Source organism: Gallinula chloropus (genome assembly GCF_964237585.1).
Source record: "Gallinula chloropus genome assembly, chromosome: 1".
NCBI classification, from domain to species: domain Eukaryota; kingdom Metazoa; phylum Chordata; class Aves; order Gruiformes; family Rallidae; genus Gallinula; species Gallinula chloropus.
In genome coordinates this window covers 65,149,746-65,174,642 of record NC_140085.1, presented here as the reverse complement: position 1 = coordinate 65,174,642, position 24,897 = coordinate 65,149,746, and the positions used below count along the sequence as shown (strand labels likewise).

Sequence of the window (24,897 nt, the reverse complement as noted above, 5' to 3'; positions counted from 1 at the left end):
ACCCTGGATGTGTTTAAAAAAATTAGATGTGGGGCCAAGAGATATGGTTTAGCATAGGATAGAAACTGTTGGACTTGCCTATCTCAATATCTATTCTAATCTAGAGATTTTGTCATTCTTTGATTCCACGATTGCAATGGCAACCTCCACATACTTCAGGACGCCAAACTCAGTCCTGCCAGAAAAATAAAACGCCTTAGGCAGGTGGATTCATGTGGCAGAGGAGGCAATGACACAGACTATCTCGGTACCTGAGCAGGCATTGAATTTTCCAGACAAAACAGACCTGCGAGAAGCTCTTGCCCAAGAGGCTCAGAACCCGACTGAGACACTTGGGGCACCCCAGGGAGAAACTTGGGCTACTGCCTGTTAGCAAGAAAGGTGGAGGGAGAGGTCACCCTGCCCTTTATCCTCAGCACCTCTTCTCGTGCATGTCTCCCACTTTGGGCTGCACTCAATTCCTTCTTCCTTCCCACGCCAGTGAACTGGTTGTTTTTGGCACTTCACAGGCACTTACCTTCCTCTCCTACCACTCTCACCAGTTCTGCTGCACCAGGGCTGGGGGAAGCCCTAACACACACACACACGCATGCACACATAGTTACACATGTGCACAAGTGTGCATGCACAGCACACAGGCACACTGACACCTCCTACACCTCCCATGCCCAGTACCATGACCACTGCAGCAGCATGGGGCACTGTCAAGAATTAAACACGCATGTGACTGACCTGGCTGGAGTGGGCAGAGGTTTGGGCTGCTCAGCATCTCCTTTCCCTGCAGTCTCTTGGTGGAGCAGGGAGGGCTGGGGAAAGCAGCCAGGAAAGAGGGACCTTGTCAGCTTTGTTTCCTGCCCCTGCTGGCCCACGACAAGGTGCTATGGGTAGGGATAGTGTGTGGCGGCTGAGACAGTGGGGTACTTTGACCCATTCTGGAGGCCAGACGCCCACTGACATCATTTTATCCCTCCGACTTTCAGCTGAACAGTGAAGAGAATATATATTGGGAGACTTAGGAGTCGAGATAAAGACAGGGAGAGATAGTTTCGAAATTAGCATTGAAGGCAAAACATACTTAACGTAGCATAAACAGGAAAGGAAAAAAACATCTCATCTATTATACTACAGACATGGACACAGCAAAACCAGAGTTGTATATTGAGAAGTAAAGACAGATCTTAAAGCATCTCCCCGCACCCGTCCCTTTTTGACAGATGCAGGTAGAAGCTGCAGAGACCATTTTGCTCTTCAGAGAAAGGGATGGGTGAAGCACTTCCCTTCAAAGCACATGAGACACCCCAACAGGCAGACTGCTTGGGATGCTGTGGAGTCTTTTTCTGCTCCTGCCTCCCACTGATAGCAATTGCTGTGCTTACAGTACTGCATAGAGTAAAAAACCCTTCCACAGTCAGGACAACATTAGAAGAACCTCATAAGAGACCAACCATATTTGGGGAGGTAGGGGAGAAAATATCATTGGAAAAATACAAAGCACCTATGTGTGGCCTCAACTGTTGGAAAATGCAGGGGACCTATGTGTGTCCTTCAAATCTCATTTCTCCAGCTCTCAAGTACTCTCAAAGGAGACAGGGCAGCTCTAACCAGTGCTCGCCTTTGCGCACAATTAGACTCCCATGACACCTCAGCATAGCTCCATGCTATGCTCCATGCTAGACACAATTTTGTTCTTCAGAGGAGGGATGGGGGAAGAGCTGACCTTCAAAGCCCATGAGACCCCTCAGCAGGCAGGCAGACTGGTTGTGCTGCTGTGGAGTCTTTCATGCTCCTGCCTCTCACTGATAGTTGTTGCTGTGCTTACAGTACTGCATAGAGAAAAAAGCCCTTCCAAAGTCAGGACAAAATTCAAGGAATATTTTAATAGACCAGCCACGGCTGGAATGGAGAGAGAAAATGATTGGGAAACTGCAAGGAGACAAGGTGGCTCAGCATTCTTCTGCCTTACACATGGAGACTCCCATGACACATCAGAATGCATGAAACCCCCCTTTCCCCTCCCCCATCTCTGCAAGGTTTATAGTTTCCTGTGGTCACGTGTGTCACTCCCCCGTGTTCCCAGCCAGCCAATCCTCACTCACAGCTTGTGTCCTGACCAGCCCCAACATGTCTCACCCTCAGGGCGGCTTCTTCACATAGCTCTGGGTGGCTATAACAGGCAGGTCCCTGAAAGAACAGGGCCTTTCCTCCCATGGCTCCCCGCTGCTTCTTTGTGGCCGTGCTGGCCTCCATGGGTAAGTGAAATCAACTCACCCCTGAGCACCTACATCGCTGGCCCTGCTGCTGTGCCAGCTGTGGACTCAGCTGCTGGCACTACTCAGCAACTAAACGGAGCTTAGACAAAAACTGCCCAAGAGTGTTTATGGCCTATCAGAGAGAGATTGGAAACTCAGCTGATGATCTGAAGAACTGTCCCATCCCTTCTGCTGCTCCCTAGCATGTCCTGTTGCTTTTCAACATCTTCTCTAAACACCCGTGGTGCCGAGCTCATGCTTTTCCATTTTCTCCTCTTTGTCCTCCTCAATGCTCCTTCTTTTCCCTTCCAGCGCTGGCTCTGAAACAGTCCCCAGACACGGTGATACGAGAAGGCCAGTCTGTGAATCTAACCTGTTCCGAAAAGACTAGTACCTACAGCTTGTACTGGTATAAATTGCCTTTGGGGAAGGACTCCAGGCTGGTCCTCGTCGCTTCTGCGTTTGAAGACAGTAATCCAGATGTTGAGGAGGATTTCCGAAGCCGTTTCAAGCCCAATAAGATAAAAGGAAACAGCATGACCATCTTGATAGATCGTGCCTTTCTCAATGACTCTGGTGTATATTATTGTGCTGAGTTAAACACAGTGGCTGGGTTGCTGAGGAAGCTGAGCATAAATCTCCCCTGCACAAGAGGGACCTGCTTTCCACCTCATCAGTGCCGCCCAAGGGATGATACTCCTTTTCCACTTAGTACCTCCTCTGCTTCCTGCCCTTCCTTTCCCCCTCTTCTCTGACTGAGAGAGTTTTTTTGTCCTGCTTTCTCTGCCTGCACTGCCAGTTCCCTCAAGACCCCAGTGGTCTTACAAGAGGCATCCCAGTGTCACCAACAGTCTTCTGGAGGACAAACTCAGTCCTGCCAGAAAAAGAAACCTCCTTGGGCCGGTGGATTCAAGGAGCAGAGGAGGTAATGACACAGACGGTCTCGGTACCTGAGCAGTCTTTGAATTTGCCAGACAAAACATAAGCTGAGATAAGGACAGGGAGAGATCATTCTGCAATGAGCGTCACGGGCAAAACAGATTCGGCACAGAATAAAAAGTAAAGGAAAAAAACATGGAATCTATTACACCACCCACCCAGAGACACAGTGAAAGCAGAGTACGATACTGGGATGTTAAGCCATATCTTAAACCTCCCTTCTTTGTAGACTCAAATTTATTCATGATTTCTCTTACTATTTCCCCCCAAGTTGACACAAGTGGAAAGGGCTGGATGGCAGGGAGGGACGGGGTAAATAGGGTAAATGTGTTATTGATTAAGTTCCTCACAAGTTGTTTTCCTTCTTAGCCGGAAGGGTTGCATTCCTCATATTGTTATCCTGCTCCATCATGGGGTCGCACCCACAGGAGACAGTCATCAACTAAATTTCCCCAGTGTGAGTCACAGAATCACACAGAATCACAGACCCTTCTGACAGGGTTTCAGCTATTCATTAACTGTCCAGTGTGGGTCACTTCAATAGGGTGCAACCTCTCAGGCACAAATTGATCCAACCTGGTGCCCTACCAAGTCACAAGTTCCCCAGGACACCTCCTCTCGCATGGGCCTCTCTTTCTCTCTGTCTGTGAGCGGCAGGTCCTGCCAGGAACTTGCTCCAACACAGGGCACAGCATCTTCCACATATCTCCACCTGCACTAACATGTGGTCTCCCCACAGGATTCAGCTGGGATCTCTTCTCCACAATACTTTCCACTGGCTTCCATGCAGGGGGACAACCCATTCCACCATGGTCTTCTCCACAGGTTGCAGTGCATTCATTCCCTCCAGTATCTGGAGCGCCTCCTTCCCGACTTCTTCACTGACCCTGGACACCGAAGAGTTCCTTCCATCTTCTCAGTCCCTTCTCTGGTGGTAAGAAGTGTCTCCTTGCATTTTTTTCTACTTACATGTCATTCACAGACGTGCTATGAATGTTACACATGGGCTTGGTCTGTGTCAGCGGATGGTCCTGCCTTGATACCGGCCGGTATTTACTCTGTCAGGCCTAGGGGAAGCTTCTAGCTGATTCCTGCAGCAGCCACCCCTGCAGCCATCCTCTCTACCAGAATCCAGCCATGCAAAACCACAACAGACACCCATCCTGCACTGTCCATTTTGCTGATCAGGAACATCCCCATTGCTACTGCAGAGAGCAAGAGAGACTAACTGCACTGGGATTCACACTTCCCCGCAGGAGAGCAGCTGGAACATACAGGAACAATTTTTCTCTTCAGAGAAAGGGATGGGGGAAGAGCTGGCCTTCAAAGCACGTGAGACACCCCAGCAGGCAGATGCTGTGGAGTCTTTCTTGCTCCTGCCTCTCAGTGATAGCAGTTGCTGTGCTTATAGTACTGCATAGAGGAAAAAGCCCTTCCCCAGTCGGGAGAAAATTAAAATAATGAAAAAACAGACTAACCATAGTTCAGGAGTGGGAGTGGGAGAAAATAAATGAAAAAATGCAAGGGACCTATGTGTGTCCTTCAAATCTCATTCCTCCAGCTCCCAAGGACTTCAGAAGGAGAAAGGGCAGCTCTAACCTTTGCTCTCCCTTGCACACACTCAGAGTCCCATGACACCTCAGCACAGTTCCATGCACAAAACACCCTCTCCCCTCCCCCATCTCTGCAGGGTTTATAGTTTCCTGTGATCACACGTGTCACTCCCCCGTGTTCCCAGCCAGCCAATCCTTACTCACAGCTTGTGTCCTGACCAGCCCAACCTGTCTCACCCTCAGTGCGGCTTCTTCACATAGCTCTGGGCAGCTACAACAGGCAGGTCCCTGAAAGAACAGGGCCTTTCCCCCCATGGCTCCCCGCTGCTTCTTTGTGGCCGTGCTGGCCTCCATGGGTAAGTGAAATCAACTCACCCCTGAGCACCTACATCGCTGGCCCTGCTGCTGTGCCAGCTGTGGACTCAGCTGCTGGCACAACTCAGCGTCTAAATGGAGCTTAGACAAAAACTGCCCAAGAGTGCTTATGGCCTATCAGAGAGAGATTGGAAACTGACCTGATGATCTGAAGAACTGTCCCATCCCTTCTGCTGCTCCCTAGCATGTCCTGTTCCTTTTCAACATCTTCTCTACACACCCGAGGTGCCAAGCTCATGCTTTTCCATTTTCTCCTTCTTGTCCTACTCAACGCTCCTTCTTTTCCCTTCCAGCGCTGGCTCTGAAACAGTCCCCAGACATGGTGATAAGACAAGGCCAGTCTGTGACTCTAACCTGTTCTGAGAAGACTCCCTCCTACAGCTATATGTGCTGGTACAAGCAGTTTGTGGGGAAGGACTCCAGGCTGGTCCTCGTCGCTTCTGCGTTTGAAGACAGTAATCCAGATGTTGAGGAGGATTTCCGAAGCCGTTTCAAGCCCAATAAGATAGCAGATAACAGCATGACCATCTTGATAGATCGTGCCTTTCTCAATGACTCTGGTGTGTATTATTGTGCTGAGAGTGAATCACAGTGGCTGGGTTGCTGAGGAAGCTGAGCATAAATCTCCCCTGCACAAGAGGGACCTGCTTTCCACCTCATCCATGGTGATCAAGGCATGATAGTCTTTTTCCAGTCAGTACCTCTTCTGCTTCCTAGCCTTCCTGTCCTCCTGTTCTCAGACTCTGAGTGTTTATTTGTCCTGCTTTCTCTGCCTGCACTGCCAGTTCCCTCAAGACCCCAGTGGTCTCACCAGAGGCACCCTCAACACGCCTCTGGAGAACAAACTCAGTCCTGCCAGAAAAAGAAACCTCCTTGGGCCGGTGGATTCAAGGAGCAGAGGAGGTAATGACACAGACGGTCTCGGTACCTGAGCAGTCTTTGAATTTGCCAGACAAAACATAAGCTGAGATAAGGACAGGGAGAGATCATTCTGCAATGAGCGTCACGGGCAAAACAGATTTGGCACAGAATAAAAAGTAAAGGAAAAAAACATGGAATCTATTACACCACCCACCCAGAGACACAGTGAAAGCAGAGTACGATACTGGGATGTTAAGCCATATCTTAAACCTCCCTTCTTTGTAGACTCAAATTTATTCATGATTTCTCTTACTATTTCCCCCCAAGTTGACACAAGTGGAAAGGGCTGGATGGCAGGGAGGGACGGGGTAAATAGGGTAAATGTGTTATTGATTAAGTTCCTCACAAGTTGTTTTCCTTCTTAGCCGGAAGGGTTGCATTCCTCATATTGTTATCCTGCTCCATCATGGGGTCGCACCCACAGGAGACAGTCATCAACTAAATTTCCCCAGTGTGAGTCACAGAATCACACAGAATCTCAGACCCTTCTGACAGGGTTTCAGCTATTCATTAACTGTCCAGTGTGGGTCACTTCAATAGGGTGCAACCTCTCAGGCACAAATTGATCCAACCTGGTGCCCTACCAAGTCACAAGTTCCCCAGGACACCTCCTCTCGCATGGGCCTCTCTTTCTCTCTGTCTGTGAGCGGCAGGTCCTGCCAGGAACTTGCTCCAACACAGGGCACAGCATCTTCCACATATCTCCACCTGCACTAACATGTGGTGTCCCCACAGGATTCAGCTGGGATCTCTTCTCCACAATACTTTCCACTGGCTTCCATGCACGGGGACAACCCATTCCACCATGGTCTTCTCCACAGGTTGCAGTGCATTCATTCCCTCCAGTATCTGGAGCGCCTCCTTCTCAACTTCTTCACTGACCCTGGACACTGAAGAGTTCCTTCCATCTTCTCAGTCCCTTCTCTGGTGGTAAGAAGTGTCTCCTTGCATTTTTTTCTACTTACATGTCATTCACAGACGTGCTATGAATGTTACACATGGGCTTGGTCTGTGTCAGCGGATGGTCCTGCCTTGATACCAGCCGGTATTTACTCTGTCAGGCCTAGGGGAAGCTTCTAGCTGATTCCTGCAGCAGCCACCCCTGCAGCCATCCTCTCTACCAGAATCCAGCCATGCAAAACCACAACAGACACCCATCCTGCACTGTCCATTTTGCTGATCAGGAACATCCCCATTGCTACTGCAGAGAGCAAGAGAGACTAACTGCACTGGGATTCACACTTCCCCGTAGGAGAGCAGCTGGAACATACAGGAACAATTTTTCTCTTCAGAGAAAGGGATGGGGGAAGAGCTGGCCTTCAAAGCACGTGAGACACCCCAGCAGGCAGATGCTGTGGAGTCTTTCTTGCTCCTGCATCTCAGTGACAGCAGTTGCTGTGCTTATAGTACTGCATAGAGGAAAAAGCCCTTCCCCAGTCGGGAGAAAATTAAAATAATGAAAAAACAGACTAACCATAGTTCAGGAGTGGGAGTGGGAGAAAATAAATGAAAAAATGCAAGGGACCTATGTGTGTCCTTCAAATCTCATTCCTCCAGCTCCCAAGGACTTCAGAAGGAGAAAGGGCAGCTCTAACCTTTGCTCTCCCTTGCACACACTCAGAGTCCCATGACACCTCAGCACAGTTCCATGCACGAAACACCCTCTCCCCTCCCCCATCTCTGCAGGGTTTATAGTTTCCTGTGATCACACGTGTCACTCCCCCGTGTTCCCAGCCAGCCAATCCTTACTCACAGCTTGTGTCCTGACCAGCCCAACCTGTCTCACCCTCAGTGCGGCTTCTTCACATAGCTCTGGGTGGCTACAACAGGCAGGTCCCAGAAAGAACAGGGCCTTTCCCCCCATGGCTCCCCGCTGCTTCTTTGTGGCCGTGCTGGCCTCCATGGGTAAGTGAAATCAACTCACCCCTGAGCACCTACATCGCTGGCCCTGCTGCTGTGCCAGCTGTGGACTCAGCTGCTGGCACAACTCAGCGTCCAAACGGAGCTTAGACACAAACTGCCCAAGAGTGCTTATGGCCTATCAGAGAGAGATTGGAAGCTCACCTGATGATCTGAAGAACTGTCCCATCCCTTCTGCTGCTCCCTAGCATGTCCTGTTCCTTTTCAACATCTTCTCTACACACCCGCGGTGCCGAGCTCATGCTTTTCCATTTTCTCCTTCTTGTCCTCCTCAACGCTCCTTCTTTTCCCTTCCAGCGCTGGCTCTGAAACAGTCCCCAGACACGGTGATACGACAAGGCCAGTCTGTGAATCTAACCTGTTCTGAGAAGAAACCAAGCTACTGGTATATGTACTGGTACAGGCAGTCTTTGGGGAAGGACTCCAGGCTGGTCCTTGTGGCTTCTACAATCCAAGACAGTGACCCAGATATTGAGGAAGGTTTCCGAAGCCATTTCAAGCCCAGTAAGATAGAAGGAAACAACATGACCATCTTGATAGATCGTGCCTTTCTCAATGACTCTGGAGTGTATTACTGTGCTGAGAGTGAAACACAGTGGCTGGGTTGCTGAGGAAGCTGAGCATAAATCCCCCCCTTCCCCAAAGGGGCCTGCTTTGCTCTTCAGTGCTGCCCAAGGCATGATAGTCCTTTCCCACTCAGTATCTCCTCTGCTCCCTGCCCTTCCTTTCCTCCTCATATCAAACTATGAGTGTTTATTTGTCCTGTTTTCTCTCCTTGCATTGGTGGATGTTTTAAGACCACAATGGTCTCACCAGCTGCATTTTATGCTAGGTTGAGTCACGAACCCTGGATGTGTTAAAAAACAGTGTAAATATGGTACTAAGAGATATAGTTTAGCATAGGAGAGGAACAGTTGGACTCGCTGATCTCAAAGGTCTTTTCTTACCTAGTGATTTTGTCATTCTGTGATTCCATGATTGTAGTGGGATACTTCCACATTCCTATGGAGGATAAACTCCATCATGCCAGATAAAAAACCCACCTTGGGCAGGTGGATTCATGGGGCAGAGGAGGTAAGGACAGAGATGGTCTAAGTACCTCAGCAGTCCTTCAATTTTCCAGACAAAACATGCTCCCATAGCAGAGATGCTCTTGCCCCAAAGGCTCAGCACCAGTCGTGGCACCCAAGGGAGAAACTTGGGCTCCTGTCTGTTAGCAAGAAAGGTGGAGGGAGAGGTCACCCTGGCCCTAATCCTCAGCACCTCTTCTCCTGCATGTCTCCCTCTTTGGGCTGCACTAAATTCCTTCTTCCTTCCCACGCCAGTGCACTGGTTGTTCTTGGCTCTTCCCAGGCACTTACCTTCCTCTCCTACCACTCTCACCAGTTCTGCTGCACCAGGGCTCGGGGGAAGCCCTAACACACACACACACACGCATGCACACATAGCCACATGTGCACAAGTGTGCATGCACAGCACACAGGCACACTGACACCTCCTCCACCTCCTATGCCCAGTACCGTGACCACTGCAGCAGCATGAAGCACTGCTAACAATTAAACACACGTGTCACAGACCTGGCTGAAGTGGGCAGAGGTTTGGGCTGCTCAGCATCTCCTTTCCCTGCAGTCTCTTGGTGGGGCAGAGAGGGCTGGGGAAAGCAGTGAGGAAAGAGGGACCTTGTCAGCTTCGTTTCCTGCCCCTGCTGGCCCAGGACAAGGTGCTATGGGTAGGGATAGTGTGTGGTGGCTGAGACAGTGAGGTAGTTTGACCCTTTCTGGAGGCCAGATGCCCACCTATGTCATTTTATCCCTCCCCCTTTTAGATGGACAGGGGAGAAAATATACATTGGGTGACTTAGGAGTGGAGATAAGGACAGGGAGAGATAGTTTCGCAGTTAGCATTGAAGGCAAAACATACTCAACATGGAATAAAGGAAAGGAAAAAAACATCTAAACTATTCTACTATAGACATGGACACAGTGAAAGCAGAGTTGGATACTGACAAGTAAAGACAGATCTTAAAGCATTTCCCCCCACCCCTCCCTTTTTGACAGAGGCAGGTGGAAGCTGCAGACACCATTTTGCTCTTCAGAGAAAGGGATGGGGGAGGAGCTTCACTTTGAAGCCCATGAGACCCCTCAGCAGGCAGACTGCTTGGGATGCTGTGGAGTCTTTCCTGCTCCTGCCTCTCACTGATAGCTGTTGCTGTGCTTACAGTACTGCATAGAGAAAAAAGCCCTTCCAAAGTCAGGAGAACATTAGAAGAACACAATAAGAGACCAACCATATTTGGGGAGGTAGGGGAGAAAACATTGGGAAATTTCAAGGGTCCAATGGGTGTCCTTCAAATCTCATTCCTCCAGCTCACAAGTACTCTCAAAGGAGAAAGGGCAGCTCTAACCATTGCTAACCTTTGTGCACAATCAGACTCCCATGACACTGAAGCATAGCTCAATGCATGAAACCCCCCTCTCCCCTCCCCCATCTATGCAGGGTTTATAGTTTCCTGTGATCACACGTGTCACTCCCCCGTGTTCCCAGCCAGCCAATCCTTACTCACAGCTTGTGTCCTGACCAGCCCCAACATGTCTCACCCTCAGTGTGGCTTCTTCACATAGCTCTGGGCAGCTACAAAAGGCAGGTCCCTGAAAGAACAGGGCCTTTCCCCTCATGGCTCCCCGCTGCTTCTTTGTGGCTGTGCTGGCCTCCATGGGTAAGTGAAATCAACTCACCCCTGAGCACCTACATCGCTGGCCCTGCTGCTGTGCCAGCTGTGGACTCAGCTGCTGACACAACTCAGCATCTAAACAGAGCTTAGACACAAACTGCCCAAGAATGTTTATGGCCTATCAGAGAGAGATTGGAAACTCACCTGATGATCTGAAGAACTGTCCCATCCCTTCTGCTGCTCCCTAGCATGTCCTGTTCCTTTTCAACATCTTCTCTAAACACCCACAGTGCCGAGCTCATGGTTTTCTATTTTCTCCTTCTTGTCCTCCTCAATGCTCCTTCTTTTCCCTTCCAGCGCTGGCTCTGAAACAGTCCCCAGACACGGTGATACGACAAGGCCAGTCTGTGACTCTAACCTGTTCTGAGAAGACTCCCTCCTACCGGTATATGTACTGGTACAGGCAGTCTTTGGGAAAGGACTCCAGACTGGTCTTCGTTGCTTCTGCACTCGATGACAGTAATCCAGATGTTGAGGAAGGTTTCCGAAGCCGTTTCAAGCCCAGTAAGATAGCAGAAAACAGCATGACCATCTTGATAGATCGTGCCCTTCTCAATGACTCTGGTGTGTATTATTGTGCTGAGAGTGAAACACAGTGGCTGGGTTGCTGAGGAAGCTGAGCATAAATCTCCCCCTCTACACAAGGGACCTGCTTTCCTCCTCATCAGTACTGCCCAAGGCATGACTGTCCTTTTCCAGTCATCACCTCCCCTGCTCCCTGGCCTTCCTTTCCTCCTCTCCTTTTACTCTGTAAATTTATTTGTCCTGTTTCCTCTCCCTGTACTGTCAGCTCCCTGAAGACCTCAGGGGTCTCTAAAAGCAGTATCCCAGTGGCACCCGCAGCACTCCTCTGGAGGAGAAATTCCATCCCTCAAGAAAAGAAACCACCTCAGCAGGTGGATTCATGGGGCAGAGGAGGGAAGTACACACATGATCTCGGTACCTGAACAGGCCTTGAATTTGCCAGACAAAACAGACCTCCCAAATCAGAGGTGCCAGAAGCTATTGCCCCAGAGGCTCATGACCAGACTGAGACAGTTGGGGCACCCCATGGAGAAACCTGAGCTTCTGCCTGTTAGCAAGAAAGGTGGAGGGAGAGGTCACCCTGGCCCTAATCCTCAGCACCCCTTCTCCTGCATGTCTCCTTCTTTGGGCTGCACTCAATTCCTTCTTCCTTTCCACAACAGTGCACTGACTGTTCTTGGCTCTTCCCAGGCACTTACCTTCCTCTCCTACCACTCTCAACAGTTCTGCTGCACCAGGGCTGGGGGAAGCCCTGACACACACACACACACGCATGCACACATAGCCACATGTGCACAAGTGTGCATACACAGCACACAGGAAGACTGACACCTCCTACACCTCCCATGACAGGTACAATGACCACTGCAGCAGCGTGGAACACTGCCAATACTTAAACACTTGTGAGACCTACCTGGCTGGAGTGGGCAGAGATTTGGGCTGCTCAGCATCTCCTTTCCCTGCAGTCCCTCGGTGGGGCAGAGCGGGCTGGGGAAAGCAGGTAGGAAAGGGGGTGCTGGCCAGCTTTGTTTCCTGCCCCTGCTGGCCCAGGACAAGGTGTTATGGGTAGGGATAGTGTGTGGCAGCTGAGATGTTGTGGTAGTTTGACCTTGGTTGAAGGCCAGATGCCCACTGACATCGTTTTATCCCTTCAACTTTTAACTAGACAGGCTAGAGAATATGCATTGGGAGACTTAGGGGTGGTGATAAGGACAGGGACAGATCGTTACACAATTAGTGTTACGGTTAAATCAGACTCAACATGGAATAAAAAGGAAAGGAAAAAAACCATCTCATCTGTTATATTACAGGCACAGACACAGTGAAAGCGGAGTAGGATACTGAGAAGTTGAGTCAAATTTTAAAAAAAACCCTCCCGCATCTCCTCTTTTCTTGGCAGTCTCAGCTGGAAGTTGCAGACACAATGTTGCTCTTCAGAGGAGGGATTGGGGAAGAACTTCCCTTTCAAACCCATGAGACCCCTCAGCAGGCAGGCAGATTGCTTGTGCTGCTGTGGAGTCTTTTCTGCTCCTGCCTCTCACTGATAGCAATTGCTGTGCTTACAGTACTGCATAGAGAAAAAAGCCCTTCCACAGTCAGGAGAAAATTCAAGGAATATTTTAATAGACCAGCCACGGCTGGAATGGAGAGAGAAAATGATTGGGAAATTGCAAGGCACCTATGGGTGGCCTTCATATCTCATTCCTCCAGATCTTAATAACATTAGAAGGAGACAAGGTGGCTCAGCATTCTTCTCCCTTGCACATGCAGAATCCCGTGACACATCAGAAAGCTCCATGCATGAAACCCCCCTCTCCCCTCCCCCATCTATGCAGGGTTTATAGTTTCCTGTGATCACACGTGCCACTCCCCCGTGTTCCCAGCCAGCCAATCCTCACTCACAGCTTGTGTCCTGACCAGCCCCAACATGTATCACCCTCAGTGCGGCTTCTTCACAGATCTCTGAGCAGCTACAACAGGCAGGTCTCTGAAAGAACAGGGCCTTTCCCCCCATGGCTCCCTGCTGCTTCTTTGTGGCCGTGCTGGCCTCCATGGGTAAGTGAAATCAACTCACCCTTGAGCACCTACATCGCTGGCCCTGCTGCTGTGCCAGCTGTGGACTCAGCTGCTGGCACAACTCAGCGTCTAAAGGGAGCTTAGACACAAACTACCCAAGAATGTTTATGGCCTATCAGAGAGAGACTGGAAACTCACCTGATGATCTGAAGAACTGTCCCATCCCTTCTGCTGCTCCCTAGCATGTCCTGTTCCTTTTCAACATCTTCTCTACACACCCGCGGTGCCGAGCTCATGCTTTTCCATTTTCTCCTTCTTGTCCTCCTCAATGCTCCTTCTTTTCCCTTCCAGCGCTGGCTCTGAAACAGTCCCCAGACACGGTGATACGACAAGGCCAGTCTGTGACTCTAACCTGTTCTGAGAAGAATCCCTCCTACAGCTATATGTGCTGGTACAGGCAGTCTTTGGGAAAGGACTCCAGGCTGGTCCTCGTCGTTTCTGCAATCCAAGGCAATGACCCAGATGTTGAGGAGGATTTCCGAAGCCGTTTCAAGCCCAGTCAGATAGAAAGAAACAGCATGACCATCTCGATAGATCATGCCTTTCTCAATGACTCTGGTGTGTATTATTGTGCTGAGAGTGAATCACAGTGGCTGGGTTGCTGAGGAAGCTGAGCATAAATCTGCCCCTACAAAAGAGGGACCTGCTTTCCCCCTCATCATGCCCAAGGCATGACTGTCCTTTTCCAGTCATCACCTCCTCTTCTCCCTGGCCTTCCTTTCCTCCTCTTCTCTGACTCTGACAGTTTATTTGTTCTGCTTTCTTTACTTTCTTCCCCTGTCCTCCTTCTCTCACTCCTAAACTTAATTACATTATATTCAGTTCTGTCAACCTTCCCCTCTCTGCATTCCTTTATCTCCCAACCTTCTTCCTCCTGTCTTTCTTCAATTTTCACTCCGTAGACTTTTTCTCATTTCAGTCCCACCAATTCTTGCTCATCATTTATAGTCTCTCACAGTAAGGATTTTCATGTCAGAAGTTACTGATGCAGCTTTAGATAACACAAGTCCAGATTGGTGGTGTAATAGCCAGTACAATTTGTGAGCTGCCCACAGACTCTGTCATTAGAACAGCATGTCTGAGGTATGTACAGCCTTTCTTACTGGCATCCTGCCAGCCTTCCTTTCCTGCTTTCTTTTCTGCTTTCATCCTTTCCTGGATTCCTGCTTTCCTGCTTTCTTTGCCTCATCCTGTACCAATAAAATCCCATTCCCACAAGACTAGATGAAATGTCTTGAACCAGGAGGACCTCCTTAGTGGAGAAGGACCAGGTTAGGGAGCTCTTAAGAAAACTGAATGTACAGAAGCCCATGGAGACTGATGGATTCCATCAAGAGCTGCTGAGGGAGCTTGTTGGTGTGATTGTGAATGCGAAGCCACTCTTGATTACTCTTGTGCAGTCATAGGGAGATGTTCCTGAGTACTGGAAGAGAGGAAGCATCACTCCTATCTTTAAGAAAGGCAAGAAGAAAGGCTGGGACAGCTATGGTCGTCTCAGCCTTACCTCAGTCCCTGTGAAGGTGGTGGAATATAGCCTCCTGAAAAGCATTTCTAAACACACAAGAGATAAGAAGGTCATTTGGTGTAGTGAACAATAACTTATGAAGGATAAACCATGTGAGATCAACCTCATTGCCTCCTACAATGGTGTGATCAGCTTAGTAGATGATGGGAGAGCAGAGGATCTTGTTTACCTTGACTTCATAAAGTGCTTGACACTGTATCCCATAATATCCTCATAGAGAAGCAGGCAAATTATTGGTTATGTAAGAATATGGTGCCGTGGATTAAAAACTGCCTAAACTTCAACTCCTGAAGGGTTCTTAATTGTGGCAGGTGTTCCAGTTGGAAGTCAGTCTGTATTGGTGTACTGTGAGCTGACTGGCTGGAAAACAGCTTTGCCAAGAAGGTTCTGGAGTCCTGGTGGACAACAAGCTAATCATGAGCCAGCGATGCACTTTTGCAGAAAAAAAAAAAAAAAAAGGTGCCAACAGTATCCTGGGTTGTATTACCAAGGCTGTTGCAGAAGGTCAAGGGAGGTGATCCTTCCTCTCTGCTCAGCACTGGTAAGGCCACATCTGAAAGACTGTGTTCAACTCTAGGGCCCCCAACATAAGAACGATATGGAACTGTTGGAGTGAGTTCAGAGGAGGGTAACGAAGATGATCAGAGGACTGGAACAACTCTCCTGTGACGACAGGCTGAGAGAGTTGGGGTTGTTCAGCTTGGGGAAAAGAATGTTTTGGGATTTCTTATTGCAGCCTTCCAGTATCTACCAGAAATCTGAAGAAGGACTGTTTACAAAGGCATGTATTGTTAGGACATAGGGCAATGGTTTTAAACTGAAAGAGGGTAGATTTAGATTATATGTAAAGAAAAAAATATTTCACTGTGGGTGTGGTGAGGCACTGGAACAGGTTGCCCAATGAGGTTGTAGATGGTGCCTCGCTGTCAGTGTTCAAGGCAAGGTTGGACTGGCCTCAGAGCAACCTGGTCTAGTGGAGGGTGTCCCTGCCCATGGAACTAGTTTGGAACTAGATGGTCTTTGAGGTCCCTTCCAACTCAAAGCATTTACGATTCTATGATCTTTCATATTACAACAGGAAAAGACAGCTGGGACCCCTTAGCCTGGAGAAGACAAGGCTCAGATAGGATCTTACCTGAAGGAAGGTAGGAATGAAAATCAGGAATCATTCAGTGGATCTTAGTGACAGGACAAGACACAATTAGCACAAATTAAAATGCGATCAATTTCATCTGACCGCAAGAAAATACACTTTTACCATCATTTTACGGGGAACAGGTGGCCCCAGAGAGGTTGTGCCATCTCCACCCTTGAGAATATTCCAAACTCTTCCGGATACAGTCCTGGATAACTTGTTTGAGCAGGGGCAGTTAGACTGTAGGATCTCAAAAGGTCCTGTCTGTCTGGACCTACCCCATTCACTGGACAAGGTTAGGACCAGTGAATCAGGGAGCAGCTCAGGAGGGCTGTGTGTGGCACCAGACTGCCTCAAGTCAGAAAGGTGCTGTGTCAAAATAAGCCACCATAATTTTGGCTCTGATAGCCAGAACTGAGCTGTCAGAGTGAGGACATGTCCTCTGTCTCTTTTCTCTATGCAGTCTTTCTATTTCATGGTTCACGTGTTATAGGTGAACCCCTTTGCTGAAACCATTTCTGAGGTTCTTAAAAACCTCCTGTGCTTTCAAAGAGATTTAAGTGGGGTCTGATCACACAGAATTCCAGTCATAGATCAGGACCCCAGGATTTTTCCAATATGATTGTCCTCAAGCCTTGTCATAGAATCATAGAATGGTCTGGGTTGGAAGGGAACCCAAGGATCATAGAGCTCCAAACCCCCTGCCACAGGCAAGGACACCAACCTCCAAGCATGATCTAGACAAGGTTGCCCAGGGCCCCATCTAACTTGGCCTTGAACACGCCCAGGAATGGAACATCCACCACCTTTTTGGGCAGCCTGTTCCAGCACCTCACCACTCTCTCTGTAACGAACTTCCCCCTAATATCTAATCAAAAACTTCCCTCCTTTAGCTTTAGACCATTCCCCCTTGTCCTGCCAGTGTCTACCCTTGTAAAAAGTTGAATCCCCTCCTGTTTCTCTGCTCCCTTCAGATACTGGAAGGCTGCAATGAGGTCCCCCCACAGCCTTCTCTTCTCTAGGCTGAACAAGCCCAGCTCCTTCAGCCTCTCTTCATAGGGTAGGGGAGCCCTCTAATCATCTTTGTGGCCCTCCTCTGAACTCTCTCCAACTGTTCCACATCTTTCTTGTATTGGGACCCCCAGACCTGGACACAGCACTCCAGATGGGGCCTCACGAGGGCAGAGTAGAGAGGGACAATCGCCTCCCTGTACCTGCTGGCTACCCCTCTTCTGATGAAACCCAAGAACAGGAGGAAGAGGCAGAACCAGAAATTACCACCCCATCCCTGTCCCTGAGTGAGCTGAAACATACACAAAAAGATTTCATTCACCAACTAAATGAGAAACTTGTCACCTGGCTGCTCTGCTGCTGGGATAGTGGAGCCAGTAGCCTGTAACTAGAGGGTAGGGAAACCGAGCAGCAGAGAGTCCTCTCCAGGGAAAGCAATTTGAAAAGGGGCACAAGCCCTCAGCCTCTGGAGGCAACTTCTTTCAAAGTGTGAGGGAAAGATATCTCTTCAACCAGGTTTACTTGACTGTGTGGATCCAATGGCCTGGCACATCAGATTCACAAGATGGAGTATAAGGGTTGCAAAGGTGATGAGGGGACTGAAACATCTCTCATGGGAGGACTGGCTGTTTAGTCTGGAGAAGAGAAGACTGAGAGTAGATCTCATCAATACTTCTGAATATCTAGGGGTTGGATGTCAAGAGAACGAGGCTCAATGGTGCCCAGTGACAGGACAAGGGGCAGCGAGCACAAACTGGAACACAGCAAATTCCAGCTCATGATGAAGAAAAACTGCTTTACATTGAAAGTCCCTCAGTTACAGACATATGCCCACACATTAAATAGATCCACATTTGCTCTCAGGCTCCACTGATCAGTTCCGACCAGCTGTCTCGGCATAGGCTTGTTCACTAATGACCTCATTTCTCCTTTAGTAGATGTTATCTTCCTCTCTATGACACTTTCTTCCTCCCTCTTTTTTATAACCTTCCAATGTTTTTCCCTTCTTCTGCTACTTTATTTTCTGGCAGGAATTCTCCACCTTTTTGGCAGCAGTATTTAGGTTTAGCTAGGGTGGTTTGAGATCTCCCTAGAAACCTTCTTACCTCCTTTTCCAAATACATCAAATAGCAGACAACTCATCCATGACCCATGGGCTAACAGAGGTGTTGCAATCCTCACTTGCTTCACTCATTTTGTCAGGAGCTATTCCTTGTGAGTCTAGAACACTGTCACTTCTGAGTCACAGATCCTCCCCTCCAGCCGTCCCCATGAGATGAATGATGACTTTATCATAGTGATTTTTACAGAAACCAGGGTAGGTTTTGCCCAGCTCTGTTCTTAATGCTTCTTCCAAGTGTTGTGCCTTTATGCAGAAGTTGGAGTAATTGTCTCACCTTTGGAGCCTTTCAGGCAAATGCTGCCGCTTGGTTACTTCCCTTTCTGTCATGCAAGCTCGATGCTAAGTTTCCATGCCTTTGCATCTGCACTCAAGTACACTGCAAGCGATCCCATCCAGAGAAAAACAGAGAAAGTACAGGGCACTGTCCTGTTGGTCCTCAGGCCCCAGTGAGGGCTTACAACTAACATTGCTGTCAGTCATAGGTGAGAATGCACTATGCCTGATAATTAGCAGTATTTCTCCCCCCCAATACAAGTTTTCATCTCCAGAAATGTCTGCATATAGCTGATTGAAAGCCTCCAGAAGATGAGTCTGCAAAATGTTCAAGATCCTGCTAGCTGAGAGGCGCTATAAATATGAACTGTTTTCCCCAGAGCAAAATTCCCTGCCCCAGTCCTCCGTTCACAGCCTATGGAAATACCCAGAGAAATGTTGCACAGAGAAAGGGTGCCTGAAATTCTTTATTTTTTGATAATTTTTGTATGTCCGGTCCCAAATGAGAAGAAAGTGATGAGGCAAAAAAAGCAGGTCACGTAGAAGAAGAGTCTCAGTTGGCAGCAATAGTTTGCTGGATCCAGGAGACGTAATTGCAGACCTTAGTGTACACCCCAGGATAGCCTGCCTGGGCACATCCAATACCCCAGGAAACAATGCCCTGGAGCTGCCCGTTGCAGACCACTGGACCGCCGGAATCCCCCTGTGCACATGAAGGATTGGGATTGTCAGCAGCAAATGGTATCAGCGTAAGCGGTGAGCTAGAGACCCCAGAAAGCCAGGGACCTCCCTCGAGGTCTTTTTCTACACTGTTGTTCTACCAAGGTCCTTTCCCCTTACTCCCCTACAGCTGATGCCACTTTACCTCCAGGGTGCCTGGCTTTATCTGCCAGGGCACCACACCGAAGGATGAGCAAGCTGCCCGTTTTTTGGGGGAGGCAGACTTTGGCAGACGGGTAGGACAGGTGTGTCTTAAAGATTATTCTGCCAGGTATTTCCTTGGAGCTGGGCACATGTGAAATGCAGAGCAATCGTCACTGTGTGTTCATTTCCCAGACTGGCTGGATCTTGGCATACTGGCTCTTTCATTTCTGGGGAGTCCAAAACTAGCATTAGTGCCCTAAAGCCCTAAAGCCACCGTGGTTACTGCTGACTCTCTGGTGCAGTGATGCTCTGTTTTCAGTAAGCTACGGCGCAGGAGGCGGCATCGTCTACTTGCAGAGAATGAGGGCAGAGGTATCTGCTTTCTTGGGAAAGGGACAATGATTGACCGTGTGGGACAAAACCAAAACCTAGCCTCACTCCACGAGCAGCTTCCCCCCTAAGCCTCTCCCACCCCTAACCCTATGATGGCCTCTTGTATGAGCAAAAGGCAGAAGAGAAACAGAGGCAGATGTTTTACCTGGCAGGAGTCTTTCCCTCCCTCCAGGAATCCGACACATATCATGTTCTTGGTAATTTGCCCAGGGTAGGCTGAGGAGCACTCGCTGGAGGTGAGCACAGGAGCCTTCAGGCACTGCAACTCATCAGGATACGGCTCTACAAGAGAGCAGGGAGAGATGGTTGACAACATCCCCGAGATCATTTCAGAGGCCAGAGAAGATCTTTCTTAGCAGAAAAGTAATGACCAAACTATCCTCTTTCAGCAGTTGTCATTTTCCCTCTGAACAGGAATCGCAGCATGGATTCCTTTGCTTTAGATGGAACAGATTCTACCCATGGATCCACCATTCCACACTTGCAGCCACGTTAATTTTTCTGACACCTGGAGCAATCATAAAACGGCAAGTGTGGAGCAAAGAGCTACTCTTGTAGCACATGGGCTGGAGGAAACTTAAGAAAAGCAGGAAAACCATCCTCTCCTGCGGTGGGGGTTTACTTGTCGTCAGTGGATGAGACACCAGTGACCATCAGTGTAAGGGAACGGAGCTCTCCTGTAGTAAACTTAGACCAGCAATCAGGGATTTGATCTTGTTCTCAGAGAGCCGACCACTCTATTGACATCACAGAAGCTGCTACTGTCTGGCCCTGCACAGCTGGTAGCGCCAGGCCACAGAATTCGTGGTGCTGTGAACACACCAGTGAACACGCTGGCACGTGGGTGACCGAAGCCATTCCATGCTTGAGACACAGAACAAGAGGAAGGACCTTACAAAGGCCATTCTATGATTCTATGATTCTATGATTCTATGAAAGGCCTGCCTTTCAAGCAGTGAAATGGCTACTGTCCTGCATGGACAGATCACTCGAAAAGGCCTGTCCCACAGCACGTCTGTGTGCCCTACCCTGAGGTGAGGCTGCAGGTGGCCACGAGGTCTTTAGAGCGTCTCACGGGCCCTGGTGGTGCTGTACATCCCCCCCCAGTACTTACGCGCACTGTCGAATGTGTTGCCCCAGCCAGAGATCAGGCATTCGGTGCCTGCAGTCACGCAGCTGGTAGGCAGGGCAATTGTCTGGACAGCTCGGTTGAGCTGGGCTGGAGTGGCAAGCTTGATGAGCATAATGTCATTGTCCAGCGTATAGGAGCTGTATCCAGAGTGGCGGATGATTTTAGATGAACTAATCAGCTGCTGTGACGATTCTGTTAGTTCCAGGTTATGTTTCCCGAGCTGCACTTGGATGCGACTGGAAAAGAGAAGGAGTGGCACATATAATGGCAGCAGAGACTGCTGCTGACAGGGTATGGGGCATCTCCCCATCACTGCATGCCCGTCAGCATCGCTGTCGTAGCAGATGCAGGTCATCTTTCTTGTCCTGCGATAAACGCTGGGGGTCCACACTGAGACCGTCCCCCCTCCCAGTACAGGTGGTGAATTTTGGCAGGGTTCTTTTGTTCAGCTGGGGCAGGCTGAACATGTAGGGGTGCTTTATACAAACACCCTGGAAAAAGAATCAGTGCCATCACCCTGACCCCATCCCTCTTCCTGCTCTCCAGAGACCAGATTTTAGCCAGATTAATGTGGTTTCTAAGAGAATCTGAGCCCATAACTTGTCATGTCAGAAAGTGTTCTGCGGGAAGGGAAGGGAAGGGAAGGGAAGGGAAGGGAAGGGAAGGGAAGGGAAGGGAAGGGAAGGGAAGGGAAGGGAAGGGAAGGGAAGGGAAGGGAAGGGAAGGGAAGGGAAGGGAAGGGAAGGGAAGGGAAGGGAAGGGAAGGGAAGGGAAGGGAAGGGAAGGGAAGGGAAGGGAAGGGAAGGGAAGGGAAGGGAAGGGAAGGGAAGGGAAGGGAAGACCCCTCACGATGCCTCAGCTCAGAGTCCTGAATGAGCCACCCATTCCTTGGTTCTATCCCATCAGAACAGATCTCTCAGCCCAGAATACCTGCTAGAAGTGAACTGGAAGAAAGAAGTAGGTTACAGAGGAATTTGTATTTATTTTTTAACACTCACTACTTGTAGCAATGAGCGGCTGACACGACCCACTCGTCGCTGATGAGGGAGCCTCCACAGAAGTGATACCCAGAATTCAGGGACACCTGATAGGGGACAGAGTTCTCTGCACAGGTGTAGCCTCCCACAATCTTGTCATCATCATCGTCAGCGTTGAGGGGGAGGGCAACTGGGAGAGAGAGATTGCATATGTCAACATCTGACACAAGGAATCTTGTGCCCCTGTGACTGAAAGAAGCATTTCACCTGTGAGCTCTACTTCTCTAAAAGCTCACGGTAGCAGCGGTGGGCAAGTCTAATGGACATTCCTTTGCTGCTCCCTGAAACAACATGATCAGGCTTTGACTGGTGTCTCACATATCTGCACCTGAAGCACTGGCTGCTACTCCCAACGCGACCGTGAGGCCATGAACATGCTCTCGTTGGGTCGCATCCAAGGTGTGCCTGTCCCAGGATCCCACCCACAGCAGTGCTCACTGGTAGACTGACTGTAAGTGCAAAACAAGTCTGCAGAGATATTTTCTTGGTGCACCCACCCATAGTGCAAAAATTTACAGCAGCTTTCTGGCTTCCTGCGCCTGAGGTGAGATCTTTGTGCTTCTCAGGCCTCACAAGAGAGACTCTTTTCTGAGGCTATGGACACGCTTCAGCATTCCTGGCTCAAGAGCCACTACGAAGACATTCCTTCCCCATTCTCAAGCTGTTGTGAGCAGACAGCAGCCAAAAGAAGCTGCAGCCCCTGCCTTAAAGCTTTTGCAGGTCGCAATGGACTTCTCTTTCCCACAAGACGCTGCCTTGCACATTTCCTCAGGAAAGGAGCTTCCCTATAAATGAGAAAAGCAGAAGTACAAAATACACTCACCAGCCACCCCGACAAAGGCGACAAGCAGTATGAGTTTCATGATCTTGACACAGCCTCAAGCCCGGACTGGGGGACTGGAAGCACGAGCTGCTAGAAATACAGTTTGGGAAATGGCCTTATCTCTAGTCCAAGGTTTTCTCCATATAAAAAGTACACAGTGGAAAATTTGAAGATCCAAATGTAGGCATTCACAGGCACTGGAAGAAAGTGCAAATAGCATGTCCGTTAATCATAAACCTTTCCTCAGATAGAAAGCTATTTTAAATTATTTCAGAGGGCAGCCTTCAAAGTAAAAATACATTTGGGCTTTGGAAGATGTGTGGTTTTTCACAGGCCTCATTCTTATACGCAGCACCTGCTGATAGCAACCCTCAAGCCCCCTGGAGAATCCTGTGTGCAGATGGTGTCCTTCTTAAAAATGCACATTTTTAACAGCATCCAAACACTGCAGGTAATGGACAGTAAGACACAACAAGTTCATTTTGGAGAAGAACAGGACCCCAAAACCTCCAAACGTTCAGTTTGTTAAGTTTATTTCAGCAAATCCCTTTCCTTCAGTGATGTATCCATTGATGTGTTCCTTCGGTGATGCTTATGCATGTAACATAGAGAAGGAAAAATACTGTGACACAAATATTGAGAGTTCTGAAATCCTTCTCTAAAAGAGTGGCAATTTCTGTCATGATGCCGAGGTTACTGAAGCTTAATGTGTTTGATGAATAATCCTTTCTTCCAAGCAGCAGCCAACTTCATCATGCTAGCTGCTGCAAGACATGGGATGACCTCACGTGACTGGGAACTGAAGTCATGTGCTTTGCCGTGCTGAAATGGCATGAGAGACTAAAAACAATGATCTTTCAGCTTCATTTTGAGGTCGGTTCTTTGAGAGCCCTGCAGCACTAGTACACACAGTGGCACTGTCCAGGTGGGATTTTTCCTTTGCATTTAAGGATGTGTCCAAGGCCAGTGACTCCTCCAGGGAGCTGCATGACTTGACCTGTGTTGGGCTTTAAGGTGGTAGCAGTGCACAGTTTTCTTACAGACATGTTTTGTCTTGAGAAATAAACCAGAAGGATCAGAAGCTTCCTGTGGAAAAAGGAAAGATCCTTCACAGGACTAAGCATGGCAGAATTTACCAAAATTGTCTAATCCCATCGTAACTAAAAAGAGCAAGAGCAATTCCTATTTCACAGGAGAGCATGATTTGATCTTTCTGTGGCTCTACAGCTGCTTTGTCCAAAACATGTCACTGGCACAGAGGCAGGCTGTCGGCACATATTTTAGAATGGTATTTTTCCCAAGATGCTGCTCAGGTGTTGGCTATTAGGCAATGCTGGGGCTACAAAGAACAGCTTCATTTTCCTTCTTTTCACCAGGTTTAACATTTGGTTTATTATCCAAATAGGTGTTGTTGTTGTTACTTCTTTAATCTCCCCTGATCTCTGGCTGATGGGTTATTCTTAACAGCAAGAAAGGCATCATTTAGGGCTGGCTGGTAATCTTCTTGAAGAAAAAGGTCTCTCTCAGACTCTCTTATTAGAATCTGTTTAGAACAAGGAGAGGACACTGCTGGGCCCTTCCCGGGCTACTGCCAGAGCTCACGGCACAAGTCTGAGGTCATAGTTCCTGTGATTCTTGTCCTATGTCCTTTACACCTCATCTGACCTCCCCTGTCTTCAGGAACTGACTGATGTTGGATAATTCCCTGCTACTCTATCCCAGTAAGAAACTGGACAGAAGGTCAGCGACCTCTGGACTCTTACCCATATGCCAAGGTGTCTGTCACGATACAGAAAAGACAAGTCAGAGCTGCCAAATTCCTGCAAAACAGTTTGGAGAGTTACCCAAATGCATCCATTCATCTGCTGGAGCATAAACGTGGTGCTGGGAGCTCAGCCCCTTTTGAGCAGGATGGGAGTGCTCAGGTGAAGGCTGACCTGACACAGATGTGTGTTTGAGGGTAGTATTTTTCTGACAATGCTACGGTGTTGTTCCTGTTCAGGCCAAGATGGTAAGCAAGGATGTGGCTTAAATCATGGGAACTTTTGCCCTCGTGGTTCCTAGTTCTAGAAGGTGTTTGCCCAGGGACTAAAATACCTACATGCCCTTGGGCAGTATCTTCACTCCTCCGAACATCTCTTTCCTGATGACTTCCCCTGTGTTCAGGGACTAGGATCTCTCAGAAAGGATCCCCGGGTAGAAATATCCCCTGCCCTCCTTCTCCTATAGCTAGTTCCTGTGTTGCTTGGATAACTCTTGAAACTAGATCCAAAAGGTAACTGACTGTGATGC

General features: G+C 48.9%; 1 protein-coding gene across 1 annotated transcript; it reads right to left on the bottom strand.

The window, feature by feature from the left end:
* Positions 1-18,909: 18,909 nt before the first annotated feature.
* On the bottom strand, positions 18,910-22,645 carry LOC311205034 (trypsin I-P1-like; the record flags this gene model as incomplete). The annotated part of the gene is made up of 5 exons (XM_084279323.1): positions 18,910-19,059; positions 19,759-19,895; positions 20,728-20,981; positions 21,744-21,912; positions 22,606-22,645. 5 exons carry the CDS (start codon positions 22,643-22,645, stop codon positions 18,910-18,912), a joined length of 750 nt encoding a protein of 249 aa, XP_084135449.1.
* Between the last annotated feature and the right edge of the window lie 2,252 nt (positions 22,646-24,897).